Source organism: Mirounga angustirostris, unplaced genomic scaffold (genome assembly GCF_029215605.1).
Source record: "Mirounga angustirostris isolate CCGP_5_RB_7025 unplaced genomic scaffold, mMirAng1.0.hap1 SCAF_12, whole genome shotgun sequence".
Classification (NCBI taxonomy): Eukaryota; Metazoa; Chordata; class Mammalia; order Carnivora; family Phocidae; genus Mirounga; species Mirounga angustirostris.
The window spans coordinates 58,538,522-58,555,552 of NW_026991720.1; the positions used below are offsets into that span (position 1 = coordinate 58,538,522).

General features: G+C 35.6%; 1 protein-coding gene across 1 annotated transcript in view; it reads left to right on the forward strand.

The window, feature by feature from the left end:
• The window catches only part of AGMO (alkylglycerol monooxygenase), a 377,885-nt gene that overhangs the window by 30,585 nt on the left and 330,269 nt on the right, over window positions 1-17,031 (forward strand). Inside the window, exon 2 of the mRNA XM_045864618.3 lies at window positions 16,507-16,789. Within this exon, the coding sequence (XP_045720574.2) occupies window positions 16,667-16,789 (123 nt within the window). The 5' untranslated portion in view covers window positions 16,507-16,666. The remainder of the gene's footprint in view (window positions 1-16,506; window positions 16,790-17,031) is intronic.

The window sequence follows — 17,031 nt, forward strand, 5'->3', positions numbered from 1 at the left end:
ACAAAGCATCAGAAACTTTAAGCAAGTTTGTTAGAGTTGTACTAGAACTGGTAAATGGTTTGAAGGATACCCCTGGCCAAGCTCAGAACCTTGGGATCCACATTATGTGCTGGTGTGGCACTGGGAAATAGACTGCCAACTGTGTGTGACAGTTCAGTATTGTGGGTTTTGTTTTTTAAATTATGTAGTTTTATTTCATTTCAAGGGAAGACTTTGTGTCTGACCCTTGAATGATCTTTTAGAATAATAGTGACAATGTCATTTCCATCCCTGATTAACAGGCTGATTCTTTGTAGCTACTTTCCTAGACCATGCCACAACTTTATGAGTGGAACACTATGGCACTGAGTACCTGATTTTCCCATAAAGAAATGTTCAGGAAATTGAGGTATAAGTGATAGTAGCGATTATATTTAACATTCCCACAACCTCCATGAATCTCACTGCATGGATTTTATCATGTAGCATGTTAAAGAATGAGATTAAATTAAGCCTTGACTTAGCATTGACTTAGACGCTTTACCAAGCAACTTGGTTCAGTCATGATGTCCTAATCCAGGCATATTCCAATGTCTGTTAAATATGTCCATGCCATTTTTTTAAGTATAACACACACATACCAAGGGAAAAAAAAAAAACACACCTAACCTATGGATGCTGGCCAAAATTTAGCTTTTGATTTGGCATTCTCTGTACCAGGAGTCTGTGCTATACATGGTAACCAGACTAATAATAAATGTCACATAAATCCCTAAAAATAGACCACTGCCAGTTTTTATATAGTCTGCAAATAGTTGGAAAAACAACATGAGTCAGTCTTTCAAGGATGTTCTCTTTTTTGTTAACTTGTTTTAATATTCCATGATAACATTAAGTGATAGAAATAAATTGCATTGGCTCAGTTCTGAATAACATTTCAAGTCCAGTAAGTGGCTGCTGATTTCACATTGTTCTGTCTAGCTTCTCTCCAACTTGTACTTTATGAGTTGTGTTTAGGTCCAGTATTCAGAAACTCAAACCAAAAGCATCTGGGGATTCTCTGTTTCCAAGTGTATATGGATCAGGAATAACCTAGAGAAGTGAGAATAAGCCAGCTTTTAAAGTGGGCTAAGTTTCTGATCCCACTCAAGTCTGATGGATATCATCAAGTCTTTTAAATATTTGAATAATTCCCACGAAATAGAATGTAAAAAGTATTTAATGTAAAGCATTCTGAAGTTAGTTTGTGGGAAAGTTTCCTTTTTTAATTCATATTTTAAAATATTCCTATTGTTTGAATCAGACTTCACTATTTCTTTTTTTGTCTTTTTTTTTTTTTTAAGATTTTATTGATTTATTTGACAGAGACAGAGACAGAGATAGTGAGAGCAGGAACATAAGCAGTGGGAGTGGGAGAGGGAGAAGCAGGCCTCCCCCTGAGAAGGGAGCTCGATGTGGGACTCAATCCCAGGACCCTGCGATCATGACCTGAGCCGAAGGCACACGCTTAACGACTGAGCCACCCAGTTGCCCAAGACTTCACTATTTCAGTTTTCACAATCTCCCTAGGTGTTCAGTAAACTACATTCTACCTCCTCTTTCTTGCCCCTTTTACAGTCATTTTTTGCTAAGGCATCAAACACATAATAGCCCAAGGATGGGTTCACCTGATTGTCATTAACAGAAGTGCAGGTTCCTCAAAGTTAGGTCTTTGGTTAAATGGTTAAAAAAAAATGATAAAAAAAAATATTGTGTTTACCTTCAGCATAATTGTCTTGACTTTGGTCATGTTTTAAATTATAAATATGACCTTGAATAATAATTAAATTATAAATATGACCTTTCTGATACCCAGCTCCCTCATTTGTAAAATAGGATAATATATTCCTCATTTGATAGAGATTAAATAAAATAATATTAGTCAAACTTTAGTTATGTAACTATCAGTTTTGAAAATTTTTTGCTAGACCAATTATTTTTTAAATATCTTTAATTTTACTTAAAAATTAACACAATTTTTATAGAAGAAACTTTACATTATAAACATAAATGAATACTCAATATTTTCTGTAGATGGTAATTAAAAAGTAAAACAACAAAAATAAATATCATTAAATAATAACATTTAATAAAAATAACTTAAATGCAAATAATAAATATTTAATTATTTATAAAATGCACGAATGAGAAAATTTCTTAAGTGAGTAAAAGAAACTATTAAAAATCAGTGGGCTAGGAACTCAGCATTCGATTCAATATTCCTTTGTGAACATGAGGTTCTTCATCTCTAAGACCTTTCAGTGTTTTTCCTTTCATATCATTTAGCATAAGAATACCAAGTGATATACGTGCAACAGGAATAAATAGTGTATCATTGCTAAGATTGTCATTTAAAATTTTAATAGGGGTGGGCAGCCTTACTGTCCATGGAGGAGAGGTTCAATATTAATTTACCTCAATATGCTTAATTATCAGAAAGACACCACATATCTATAAATTTGAAGACTTTCAGGATTATTCAGGGTTTTAGAGGTAAAATATTAAGTACCTGGATTGGCAAATATGCTGAGGAAGATGACATCTAAGACAATTCACAATTTTTTTCAAGGAATATTACAATCAAATTTAAGAAAAAAATATTTAAATTGATAGTTTAAGCAGAGCTATCAAATACTTCTTATCTTTAAAGTATACTGAAAAAGGGCACCTGGGTGGCTCAATCACTTGGGCCATCTGCCTTTGGCTCAGGTCATGATCCGGGGGTCCTGGGATCAAGTCCCACGTTGGGCCTCTGCTCGGCAGGGAGTCTGCTTCTCTCTCTAGCCCTTTGCTTCTCCCGCTCTCTCTCCCTCTCTGTCAAATAAATAAATAAAATCTTTTAAAAAAAGTATACTGAAAAGGTAGTTTGGGGACAAAAAAGATGAGTAGAAATCATGTATTAATGAATTTTAACATTCTTTTCATTGTAGTATAATTAACATATAATGTCATATTACTTTCCGGTGTACAGTATAATGATTTAACCATGCCATACATTACTCAATGCTAATCAAGATAAGTGTACTAATCACCTTTATGTATTTCACCCATCCTGACACCTGTCTCCCCTCTAGCAACCACCAGCTTTGTCTCTTTTTTCTTTGTTGGTTCATTTGTTTTGTTTTTTAAAGTCCACATATGAGTGAAATCATATGGTACTTGTTTTTCTCTGAATTATTTCACTTATCATTTATACCCTGTAGGTCCAACCATGTTATTGCAAATGGTAAGAGCTCATACCTTTTTCATGGCTGAGTAGTATTCCATTGTGTATATATACCATGTCATCCTTATCCATTCTTCTATTGATGGATGTGGGTTGCTTCCATTTTTTGGCTATTGTAAATAATGCTGCAAGAAACATAGGGGTCCATGTATCTTTTCAAATTAGTGCTTTCGTTTTCTTTGGGTTAATACCTAGTAGTGGGATGACTTGATTATATAGTAATTCTATTTTTAATTTTTTGAGGAACCCTCATACTGTTTTCCACAGTGGCTGCACCAGTTTGCATTCCCATCAACCATGAGTTCCTTTTCTCCATATCCTCCCCAATACTTGTTTTTTCTTGTCTTTGATTCTGGTTATTCTGACAGATGTGAGGTGATACCTAATTGTGGTTTTGATTTGCATTTCCCTGATGATTGAGCATCTTTTCATGTGTCTGTTGGCCATTTGTATGTCTTCTTTGGAAAAATGTCTATTCAGGTCCTCTGCCCATTTTTAATTGGATTATTATCATTATTACTGGTATTGAGTTATATTTGTCTTTATATATTTTGGATATTAACCCCTTATCATATATATCATCTGCAAGTATCTTCTCCCATTCAGTAGGTACCTTGTTTTGTTGATGATTTTCTTTGCTGTCCAAAGACAGTTTAATTTTGCTTTTGTTTCCCTTGCCTGAGGAGACATATCTAGGAGAATGTTTCTACAACAGGTGTCAAAGAAAATGCTGCCTATGTTTTCTTCTAGGAATTTTATGGTTTCAAGTCTCATATTTAGGTCTTTAATCCATTTTGAATTTGTCTTTTTGTATGGTGTAAGAAAGTGTTCCAGTTTCATTCTTTTGCATGTAGTTGTCCAGGTTTTCCAACACCATGTGTTTAAGAGACTATATTTTCCCCTTGTGTAGTCTCGCCTCCTTTGTCATAGATTAATTGATCATATAATCATAGGTTTATTTCTGGGCTCTTATTCTGCTTCTGTTTTTGTGCCAGTACCATACTGTTTTTGATTACTACAGCTTTGTAGTTTATAGTCAGATCTGGGATGGAGATACCTCCAGCTTTGTTCTTCTTTCTCAAGATTGCTTTGGCTACTTGGGGATTTTTGTGGTTCTGTACAAATTTAGGATTATTTATTCTACTTCTGTGAAAAATGCTGTTGGTATTTTGATAGAGATTGCATTAAATTTGTGGACTGCTTTGATAATACGGACATTTTAAAAATACTGGTTTTTCCAATCTGTGAGCACGGAATACCTTTCCATTTCTTTGTGTCATCTTCAATTTCTTTCTTCAGTGTTTTATAGTCTTTGGAGTACAGGTCTTCTACCCCTTTGGTTAAGTTTATTCCTAGGTATTTTATTATTTTTGGTGCAATATAATGGGAATGTGTTTTTAATTTCTCTGTTACTTCATTATTAGTGTATAGAAATGCATCTGATTTCTGTTTATTAATTTTGTATCCCGCAACTTTATTTCATTTATCAGTTCTAGTAGTTTTTTAGTGGAGTCTTCAGGGTTATTAATGTATTAATGGATTTTTAAAAAGAAGTCCAGCATTTCTGCATACTTGTAGGAGACTCTGCTGCAGGTTGGAACTAATTTGAGACTATAACTTGCCAGCTATGCTCCCTTTGCTGTTGGGCTGGGAGGCCTCTGCTCGAATGCAGGAATGATCTGGGCTCCTAACCCACTGCCTACCATGAATGCACACAGTAGGACATTGCATGGTCCTAGAGATAAGCATGGATGCTGCATATTATTTCAAAGGATGATAATAAGATCCATGAAGTTCAAAAATCCTATGAAGTGGTGTATTTCAAACCTTCTCTCTCTTTCTCTCTCTCTCAATCTGTCATTAATGAAAAGCTAATATACTCAGGATGTTTCTGTACGAAAACAATGAACAATCGTGGAACACTACATCAAAAACTAATGATATATGGTGACTAACATAACATAATAAAATAAAATTAAAAAAACTCTATAGAAACATGTATACTCTAAAAAGTGGCAGCCCTCACAGAGGTAATTATATAGGAAAGATCACAGCCTTGACAATGGTGGTAGGAGGAGGGCGGCAGTGATAAACAATGATGAGCTCAATATTGACATTTCTAGGAGTTAAATGGATAGACCATAAGGTCAGTGTATGTTTAAATTTTTAAAGAATATGCCCGACAGCTTTCCATCATGATTTTACCATTTTCTATTCCCGTCAGTAGTTAATGAGGGTCCATATCCTCACATTCTGTCCATATCCTTACAAACACTCAATACCACCAGTCTTTTAAATTTTATCCTAGAATGGATAGATGTGTAGTGGTTTTAATTTTCATTTCCCTAACAACTAGTGACTTTGATTATTTAGGTGCTAATTTGCCATCTGAATGATCTTTGGTGAAGTGTCTATTCAAATCTCTCTTGAAAGTAGGTTGCTTTTGAGTTTTGAGTTATTTGTTGATCTTGGATCCAAGTCTTTTATCAAATATAAGATTTATAAAAAATTTTTCCCAGTCTGGGTCATCTTTTCATTTTCATAACAGTGACTTTTGAGGAGTAGAAATTTTAAATTTTGATGTAGTTCTGAGACAGTGGGGAAGGTGCAGAAAGTATGTGGTTATGGATATGTTTGTGTGAGGTGTCTTCCCTTTTATTTTGAAAAATCCCTATGACTTAGGAGGATTTTTTTTCATGAATGAAAAGAGTAGCGATCAGATCATGAGGCAACCGATTCATTTCTCTGAAGAGGGCAATTAATTTTCCAGTGGTGGCAATAAAAGTGAACAGTTATCTTTTGAATACTTCTAATTTCAAATGGGATACAAGGATTCTTTACTAGGTGAGAGCAACAATATCACAGTGATTCATTATGGTTCAAACAAATTCTGGTAGTGTGGTGGAGTCATCCAGCCTCAAGGACAAAGTTAGACAATTAGGTTATATCAGCAAGTTGGGACTGTCGTTTTCCAGCAAGAATCCCCCATGATGTAATGTATGGTGATTAACATAACAATAAAAAATAAATAAAATGTTAAAAAAAAAAAAGAATCCCCCCCCCCCACCAGAGGAGGATTCCTGAACTTCCTGGAGAAGGAAGACATGGGGAGACCATGCGGAAACATGTGTTAATAACTGTTTTTTTTCTAATGCATTGTAGACCTTTATTTACTGCACCCCGAACTGAGGATTCAGATATCCCCGTTAGATATTTGAAGTACGTAGTGGCAGGATTCCTTCCTTATACAAAACAGAGAATAAGTTTAATCCCCTTCCACCAAGAAAAAGCTTGAAGTAAAAGTCAACTATATTTCAAAAGTATTGACATGTTTATTTGGGAAGATAATTCTTGAAATAAAAATAAAATACAATGAAAAATTCATCAGTTTGGAATTGGATCATGAATTAGTTCCTAAACATCTTTAGTTTTTTCCATTTGCATCACCAGCAGCCTGATCCCAGCAGAAATTGGCTCTTCTTAATTACAGTATGTGCTTCTGTGAGGATAATAAAAATTTACAAGTGTCTCCTGAGAATGCCTATCAAAATGAGGCACTAACTAGAGAATTGCTCATTTTATTCGTTAAACAATCTATTAACTTTTCTTTACCTCATGACAAGATGGAATTAAAATATCTAACACCAATATACTCAATAAAGTTTAATTCAACAGAGTAAAATAGGTGATAAAAATTAAGCGAGGAAAACATAGGCAGGAATCAATGTGGATCCAGGGGTGAGTTTGGTATGCTACCACTTGAGTGCTATACACTAGCATAAATCTAGCATAAATTTGGCACTAAGCTACATATTAAACCATCTGAAGTGGGAAACATGATTAGGTAGGTGATTCATAGCATCCATAAAATTAAATAGCGCTAGTGCTGTTCAGGAGAAACACATTATCCTTGGTACTGAAACTAGGGAGAAATTCCTAACCACCTGTCCTAGAGAATGATAAGACCTGGATTTATGTCTACGATGAATTGCTTCAACTCTGCTTCATAAAAGAAGGTTCACAGGTCCTTTCATCAGCAGGCAGCAGTTCCTGTGATGGATATTTAGGTAAAGGACTTTGTCTGATCTGCTGGTATTATTAGAAACACACTTTTGTATGTAGTATAGAACACTAATCTTGCCTTTTCACTTATTTTGAATCATATACAAGGCTTTCATAGGGTTTTTCCCTTAGATTATGGGCAATAATTACCATGACCAAAGATAAGTGTCCATTCTTTCCCTAAAAGAGAAACGGCCATACAGAGACCCTAATTTAACTAGCGATCCCCAAACCATGTAGTATGTGATACATGTTCTACAAGGTATTCACAAGTGTGAGAGTAATACAAATTCTTCAGTAAATTACAGTTGAGAAACTGCAAGTTGAGCAAATTAAAATAAATTTATTTGCTGCTGGACTTGTCAGAACCTTTAAAATATTTGTTACTCATGAGATTAATCTCTAAGTGGTATATGCATTACTTTGTATTTTCCAAACTTATTTTCCAAAAGAAATTCTTCTCTTTGCAGAGAACCTCATGAGCTATTTCAAGAAATACTCTTGAGATCTTCCACATTCTTTTATTCTGCACTGTGCATTTGGGTTAACTCCAACACTGACTCAAAATCAATCCTATAAAGAACAAGTTACATCCATTCTGACACTGATATGTGTGCAGCACTTTGAGTTGCTCTTTTGGCACTGACTACTGTTAAAATAACAATGAGATGTATTAGCTTGATGGGATTTTAAAGAAATAACTTCTGAAATACTATTTGTTTTTTATGCTCTGAACTCAAGTGTATGCCATAAATTTCTTTAAAGATCATGTTCTACCTGATCTTTGCCTTCTAAGCTGTGGAGAGGACTTTGGCCAAAAGTAATAAAAATCTGATCTAAGAAAATAGAGATTGATTTAAGTTTCATATGGTACCAGTTTCTAATGAAAAGTATTAATACAAAGGATTCAAACACTCTTAGAGACAATATTAAAATTTTGGCAACAAATAGCTATATTCTTTTAAAAAATGCCCTCAAAACATATAGGAATGAAAATAATGAACATTGTGTTATGACAATATATTCTCCACAAATTATGCAGCCTTTTAGGTCTGAAAAAGATAATGAAAATAAAAATAAGCCTGCATATACCAAGGGCTAGAAAGCATGCAGAGCAACTAGACGTCTCATACTGGTGGGGATACCATGCTAAATGGTACATACAATTAGGGAAACAGTTTGGTGGTTTCTTAAAATATATGCTTTCTCTACTGTATCTTAAAATAAGAACAGGATGGATCATTTCAATTACTTCTGTAATGAGACTATTCATAGTAATGTGACGGTTATATTTTATGTTTTCTGTATTTGAACTACAAAAATGTTGTTATGCAAATAAAATCAATGTAAAAAATGGTTTTCAAATTAAAATGAGGATTGTTTATGCATACAGACATGGTTGAAGAGTCTATATGTGGAAATCGTTCTTATGTTTGGCTTGTAGCTCTTCTATTCTTGTCAGCACTTCTTCTTTCTATTCATAGCTGAATCTCCTATTTTGAGCTTTCAGCTCTAGATTTATATATCCAACTGCTGGACCCATCTCCACTTAGATGCCCACAGGCATCTCATATCATGTTTAAAGCCAAATCCCTCGGTTTGTCTGTTGTAGTAAACAAAAGTCTTCTTTCGTTTGCTTAAACCAAACTTGAAAGTACATATGTTTCCTCATCCAATCTGTTAGTAAACCTTGTCAGCTTTACCATCAAAAGTATCCAGACTCTTTCCACTTCTCACTACTTCCACTGAAGCCATCCTAGTGAAAGTCACCAACATGTAGTACCTGGACTACCTCAATCACTTCTCTACAGGCCCCTCCCCCTTTAAAGTCTTTTCTTCACAGGGAAACCAGACTGATGGTTTTAATACCTACCTCGGATTATGTGACACTTCTGTTCAAAACCCTCTAGTGCTTTTTTGTTGACATTAGGGCACCATTAGACTCAAAGAATAACAACTGAAACGCAAAACACATTATAAGTCTAAATTTTGCTTATCTACTACTCTACATTGTATGAATTCTTGAACACTACATCTGAAATTAATGATGTACTATATGTTGGTAATTGAATTCAAATAAAAAATAATAATCTAAATTGATAGAGAGCTCTCCCAGTGGTGATTCAGAGAGCAAATCATCTGCCATTTTTAGGCTTTGTCATTCATCATGAGGATTCCAATTTTTTAAAAAGTGCACTTAAAATTATACATACACTGTGGACTCACTTATGTAAAATAATGTCCCTGAGAAAACCTTAAACATGAATGTACATTAAAATATTAATAAGGCACTAATCTGATTGGTGGGATTATGATGACTTTTTTTCTTTTTTTTTTTTTTTAAAGATTTTATTTATTTATTTGAGAGAGAGAGAATGAGAGACAGAGAGCATGAGAAGGAGGAGGGTCAGAGGGAGAAGCAGACTCCCTGCTGAGCAGGGAGCCCAATGCGGGACTCGATCCTGGGACTCCAGGATCATGACCTGAGCCGAAGGCAGTCGCTTAACCAACTGAGCCACCCAGGCGCCCGATGATGACTTTTTTTCTTAAGTATGTTTGGCATTTTTCTCTATTTCTATAGTGAACATATATTGTTTTTATAATTGCAGAAAAATAAACTTTTAAAAATGGTGATGTAAGAGAAGAAATTGTCTTAAATGATGAAAGAGAAGGATGTATGGAGAAGTGTTACAGACTGACTTGTGACTCCCCAAAATTCATATGTTGAGGCCCTGTACCCCAATGTTACTGGGCTTGGAGATATCTAAGGTTAAATGAGGTCACAAGAGTAGGATCTGATAGGACTGGTGTCCTTATAATAAAAGGAGAAACAACAGGAATGCAGGTCAGGGTCCCCTTTCTTGAATCCACCTTGAAGTTCACCTTGATATGTTATTCTTAACAATTAGTAGAAAGATGACTAGCTATTTCTTTTTTTTTTTAATGTGTGATATTTTATTGACTAGCTATTTCTCCAGCCCAGTTTTTCAAAAGCAGAGTTTGATCCCTCTGCTGTATTAGATAAACCTACTAAAAAAGCATGCAGAGATTGGTAGAGACTGACCATATTCACATCCCCTCCTCCACCTCCTTAGGTTGAACTGATGAGATGAACCTAAACTCTGAAGTGCCACATATACCTGGAGGTATATTACCAAGAAATAGTTATCCACATCTTTTAGGGGTGGGAGAAGCATAGAAAGACCTGTATCCATTCAAGAATAAACAAATTGAGGATGAGGGCAGAGAAAAAGATTGCCAAAAGTAGATGAAGGACTTCCTTATGATCCCCCAGGAAATTAAGAATAATTTTAGGCAGAACTGTTTATGCACATGAAGAAGTTAAATAGGAAATAAATTAGAAGGAAATGAAATTATGTGATAAGAAATAGACATAATAGGGGAACTAAGAGAGTTAAGGGAAGAGTTAAGAAAAATAATGTCAATGTAGAATTTAAAGTAGAACCAGAAGGAAGAAACAGTGAAGAAAAAAGATACCAAAAGTATTGGTTTGAATAAACCAGTTGCATTACAAAACAAAAGATGAAAAAAGCTCAGAGACAATATGTGAATATGGAAGACAAATGGGATCTGATAAACAGATAAATCACATTTGTGAAGAAGTATAAAAAATAAATGGAACAAAAATAACAGGAAAAAAAACCCAGAAGATTTCCTTGAAGTAAAGGAGGGTTTGAAATCTGAGCTTCAAGAAGCTTACTTCTTCAAGATATACCTATAGGAAGAAGTAGCACACCAAAATGATTTAATTTCAAAGGTGTAAAAATATTCCACAAGCATGCAAGAGGCAGAACTGAGTAACTAACCTAAGGGGGAAAAAAGTCACATTGAACTCAGACTTAATATTACTCTGAAATGTTAAATGCTAAAAGAAAATGCAGAATAGTATGTGAAGATTCTCTCCCTCCCCTCTCTTACAATGAGCATCACATAAAAAAGTGTTTTTACATGATTTATAATTTTATAAACATTAAGGCTAAGTATCACATGCAGAAGAGACTGTGATGAAGACTTCCTGTAATTACTAAAAATTGTCCTGTCTTGTGTTAGTTAGAAGTTTATTGCTTCTTGGGATGCTTGTGTGACTCAGTTAAGTGTCCGACTCTTGATTTCAGTTCGGGTTATGACCTCAGTCGTGAGATCAAGCCCCATGTCAGGCTCTGCACTGAGTGTGGAGCTTGCTTGGGATTCTCTCTCTCCCTTTGCCCCTTTCTTCCTCCCCTCACTCGAGCTCTCTCTCCTTTCTCTCTAAGGAAAAAAAAAAAAAGTTTATTGCCTCTCATCTCCAAATTCATACTTTATTGGCTGACTGGGAAAATGGATCTGAGTCTTTTAAATATTTTTTCTATGCTAGCCGAGATGATGCTAAGCTTTCTCAGAAGCAGGCCCTGGATAGTCATTGTTGAAGGCACAATGCTGTGGGCATAGTGGGCAGGTTGTGCATTCCATGGACAAGGGTGAGTCCAGTCTGATGGTCAACTAGTGAACATGGTCCTCTCAACGACCTCTTCCAACACAATTTCCAGTAAGTTCCTCAGTCCAGCCCCAAGGGTAGTGGCTACTTCTTACTTCTGCTATTCCTATATTTTTTAGAGTTCCCTCAATTTTTTAAATTTTTTGAGGACCCTCCACTGTTTTTCATAGTGGCTGTGCCAATTTTCATTCCACCAACAATGTTCAAGAGTTACTTTTTCTCCACATCCTCACCAACACTTGTTATTTTTGCCTTTTTTATTTCAGCCATTCGGACAGGTGTGAGGTGATATCTCATTGTGGTTTTGACTTGCATTTTCTTGATGATTAGTGATGTTGAGCATCTTTTCATGTGTCTGTTGGCCTTCTGTATGTCTTCTTTGGAAAGATGTTTGTTCAGGTCCTCTGCCCATTTTTATTCAAATTATTTGTATTTTTTAGTGTTGAATTGTACAAATTTATACATACACACACACGATATTAACCCCTTATCAGATATATAATTTCCAAGTATCTTCTCTGATTCAGTATGTTGCCTTGTCATTTTGTTGATGATTTCCCTTTCTGTGAAAAAGCTTTTTATGTTGGTGTAGTCCCAGTGGTTTATTTTTGCTTTTGTTTCTCTTGCCTAAGGAGACATATCTAGAAAAATATTTCTACAGACTATGTCAAAACTGACAATTCTTTATATTAAACTTTCCCTGTTCAAATTACTGTGATCTCTTTTTCTTGACTGGACAGTTATCAGTATCACTAGAAGTTCCATATCAGCTTTATAAAAAACGTATCTGGGGGCGCCTGGGTGGCTCAGTCATTAAGCGTCTGCCTTCGGCTCAGGTCATGATCCCAGGGTCCTGGGATCGAGCCCCACATCGGGCTCTCTGCTCAGCGGGAAGCCTGCTTCTCTCTCTCTCACTCCCCCTGCTTGTGTTCCCTCTCTCCCTGTCTCTCTCTCTCTGTCAAATAAATAAATACAAAATCTTAAAAAAAAAAAAAAGTATCTTCAGTACAAAAAGCTTCTGATGTCTTTTTGTTCTGATTTATTTGCAAATGAGAGCATAGTGCAGCAGGTTGTCATGTCTTGAGTTCTCACGGGATGCTTATCCCCCATATCAGGCTCTTCCTAAGCATTTTCACTTTAATTAGGTGAAAGGAGGGACTGCCAACAAGGCCCATTGACTAGGAGTTTTGGATAGAAACCTGAAGGAAAGCACCTGGAACTATCTCAGGCTTCCTCTTTCTGGTTCTGGTATCGGCTTTAAACCATCTATTCCATATATCTTGTTTCACCTGACAGGTTTCTAGCCAAAGTGTTTTGTCTCTGTTGATTTTGGGGGGAATTAATTTTTGAGCTAGAGATTTTATATTTAGCCAAGGTATTCTTCACATATATGGGTAAAAAAATCATGTTAAGATATACAATTATATTTATAACCTTCTGGTGAAAAAAAAGAAGAAAAGAAAGAAAACTTTGCCACCTGTGCCAGTACAAGGAAAAAAAAACAAAAACAAAACACAAAGAATGAAGAGGATGGGGCGCCTGGCTGGCTCAGTTGGTGGAGTGTGTGACTCTTGATCTCAGGGTTGTGGGCTTGAGCCCCATATTGCGGGAGAGAACACTTAAAAATAGAATCTTTAAAAAAAAGAATGGAGAGGATAAGGAATTGGTAGTTAGCATTAGCATCACTTAAATATAGAATGAGGTTTAAATGATGGTAGTGTCTATGTTCATTTGTTCCAGACAGGTTTATCGAGTGCCTGTGATGTCAATTCTTCCAAATCAATCCATGAATTTAATGAAGTTCCACTTAAAATGCCAATAGAATTTTTCAAGTTTAGTTTAAATAGATTCATTAGAACAAATGTGAAAAATAGTTTAAAATTTTTGAAAAACAACTCACAAATCAAAAGTTGTTCTACAAGTTACTAGAATTTATTATGGTAGTATACTAATTATGACAACATGTTAGAGTACAAGAATAGATACATACATCAGTGGGACAGAGTGGAGAGCCTGGAAACGGTGCAGATATGTCAAAGAATAGTGTGGAAAGTAGTGACTTTAAGTAATGGTATGGGAAGAACTGGGATCCATCCAGGGTAGGGAGGGAGGGCATAACATGAAATAATGACTTCATACCATATAGAAACTGAACTCCAAATGACTAAAGGAACAACTGAAAGGTCCTAGAAGAAAACACAGAAGGTTATTTTTATTTTTGTAGAATTCTGGAAGAAAACACAGAAGAAAACACAGAAGCTTATTTTTGTAGAATTCTGGTGAAGAAAACATTCATGAACAAGACCCAAAGGCAGAAGTAATAAAATAAAAGATAGCAGTATGCACAAAGTTACAATTGCTGTATGGCAACATATAGGTAACAAAGTCGAAAAACAATGAAGACTGAGAGAACATTTGCCATATACAGGAGCAAAATAAATATATATATGTAGAATACAAATAGCGTATAAATCAATACAGAATGACAATATAAAATCACATGCAACATATATTTAAAAATAAATCACACACTAAGAAAAACAAATGACTAATAAATGTATTGCAAAGATTTTCAAAGTCACTAGGGAAATGCAAATTAAGGCAAGATGTCATTTTTCCCAATAGGCTTAAAACTATCAACAATTGAGAGTATCCAGGGTTAACAAGAGTGAAAGACAATTTTGGAGGTGAATTTGGCAGCAACTATCAAAGCATAAATTTTACATACCATTCAACAACATAATTCCACTGCTAGGAATTTATTTAATACAAAATGTACACAAGTGTACGAGATATTTATACCATGATATTCATTGTTGCATTAAATTTATTAGCTAAAACTGGAAAACTACACTTAATTGCACAACAGTGGAGAAACAGTTGAGTAAGTTATAATGGTTTGCTGGTCCTTGGTTGGCTTTTTCCTTGGATGCATTCCTCCCCTTCTTCCCTGTTCTGTATTCCCTCCAGGCCAGAGACTTCATCTCCTAGGCTTTTCTTTTAACTGGCTTTGACTCACTTAGGCCAATGGGAGGTATTGCTGGGAGATTGGTTGGCTGTAAGAAGGGAGTAGCCATCATACTCTTCTAATCATCTTACATTTGTTACTGTTTTGGGGGTTTGTTCCATGGCCGATGATCTTCTTAGGCCCATTGTGGTTCAGACCTTCCATGTGTGACCCAGTCCCTGAGCAGCATTAACACACCCTCCCTTTTTTTGTCCCTATAGCTTAAAGATGCTAGTGACTTCCTATTGATATTAATCCCTAGATTTCTTCTTTCTTCTCATTTGATTTTTCACTTCTTTTATAATTTCTGTAACTGATTCTTTGTATTAATGTTCTGCTACTTTAACTACTTAAAATGATTTTGTATTACTTCTTGGAATGTACACACATATGCACACATACACCTCTGCACCCAGTGTGTGTGGGGGGGAGGCTGTCTAACCACATGCTCAATGGAGCAAACTTCTGATAAGTTGATGACTCCACAATAACTCAGGTTGTGCCACTTTTCCAATGCTCACCTCCACAAATAAATGTCAGGTTTTTTTCAAGATGAAGCACCATACTTATTCCTAATCATGTAACATGCATGTGTAAAAGTGTAGTACAATTTTTATTAGGTCTCGATCTTCTTTTTTTTCCTTATGGATCATTACAAAGTTTTTGAGTATTGTACCCAAATCCCATTTTTCTCATAAGCCTCATAGTTTTTATTGCACAACTTTGCAAACTATCCTGATTTTTAGCAGTTTGTAGGTCATGTAACAGCAGAATTGACTGTTCATACACCAAAATGTTAACAGTGTCTCTGGGTAGCAGTTTATTTATTGTTTATCTACAGTTTCTATTTTTTCCTAAAATAATCATGTATTGATAATTTAATGAAATTTACATAAACATGTTTAAAAGATGAGTTGGTAGCTAAAGGGTGATCATAGCCATTCTAGGTGAAGGGCTGAGGCTGTTCAGGAAACCCCCTCATTCACTGGTGATGCAATCAATGAAGTGCCCTCTAGTCTCCCTGAAAGGCATAATCAACTTAGGCTCCTCCTGCAAAACACAGATACAGTCTTGCAGCAACATCTTGGCAGCTTCTTCAATCAGAGAGTCCCCATAAGTGCTCAGAAGAATACGCATGTGATCAGTCAAGGTTCCATTAAACATGGTAGATCATGTAACAAGCCAAATGCCTCTAAATTGGTTTGCAAACATTCAGAAGTTAACACCATACAAATCCAGAAATCTATAGGCAATAACCAGTGTGATACAGTCAGTGCTTACTGACTTTGAAGCTTAGTCTTACTGAGATTAGAGCACCCTGTCCTTGCAGGAAATAGGACTCTGTGAGGAGACGACACACAGAACACAATGTGAATTTCAAAGGAAAAAAAAAAAAGAATTTTCCTTTTGTGATCTGAGTCTTGAATTGCTGTCCACTTTTTCAGAGTGAACTTTCACCTGTTAGCACTTTTTTCTTCCCCTTTCTAAGGCTGTATCATGTTTTTGTTTTGTTTGTTTTTCTGTCTTTCTTTCTTTTCTTTTTTTTTTTTGATGTTAAGTTATTCCACCTACAATCAAAGTCCAGTGTTTATCTTTGATTTGGGCTTGATTCCTCCCCTTTCCCTCCCTCACGTGTCCTACACCCACTGAACTCTGAACTCTTTCTTGGTGCCTGTGTTTTCCTGTCTCTCTACACAGAATCATCTGTTGGCTGTGTTCTCCGTGGAGCTTTGTTTCTAGCTGTTCTCTGACCAAGGGCTTGTTCTGTGCAGCTCAGCTCTCATCCTCTTTGTTCAGCCTCTGGCTTCAACCACTGAATCACAAATATTCTCCAGCTGGGAATCAGACAAGGGCAGACATGAACCCAGAAGCCCAACAGGATGTTTCAGTTTCCCAGGGACTTCGCATGATGGTTTATATGATGAAGCCCAATGAAACGTCATTCCAAACCCTGGAAGAGGTGCCTGATTATGTAAAGCAGGTGAGACTATCTGGGAAAAGGCCACTGTTGCTTTTGTCTTAATAAGTATGTTAAACACATCCTGGGGTTTTGTTCACTTTCGTTCTTCAAATTATTAAATTCTAATAAAAAATAATTCAGCCTTATAAAGGCATGGAACAACATTAGAATTTCTACTTGAATTGAATTTCTGTGCAATATCAATAACCAGTTTCTCCTATTAAACTCCTCTCCTTGGATATGTCACTACAGAATATGATAAA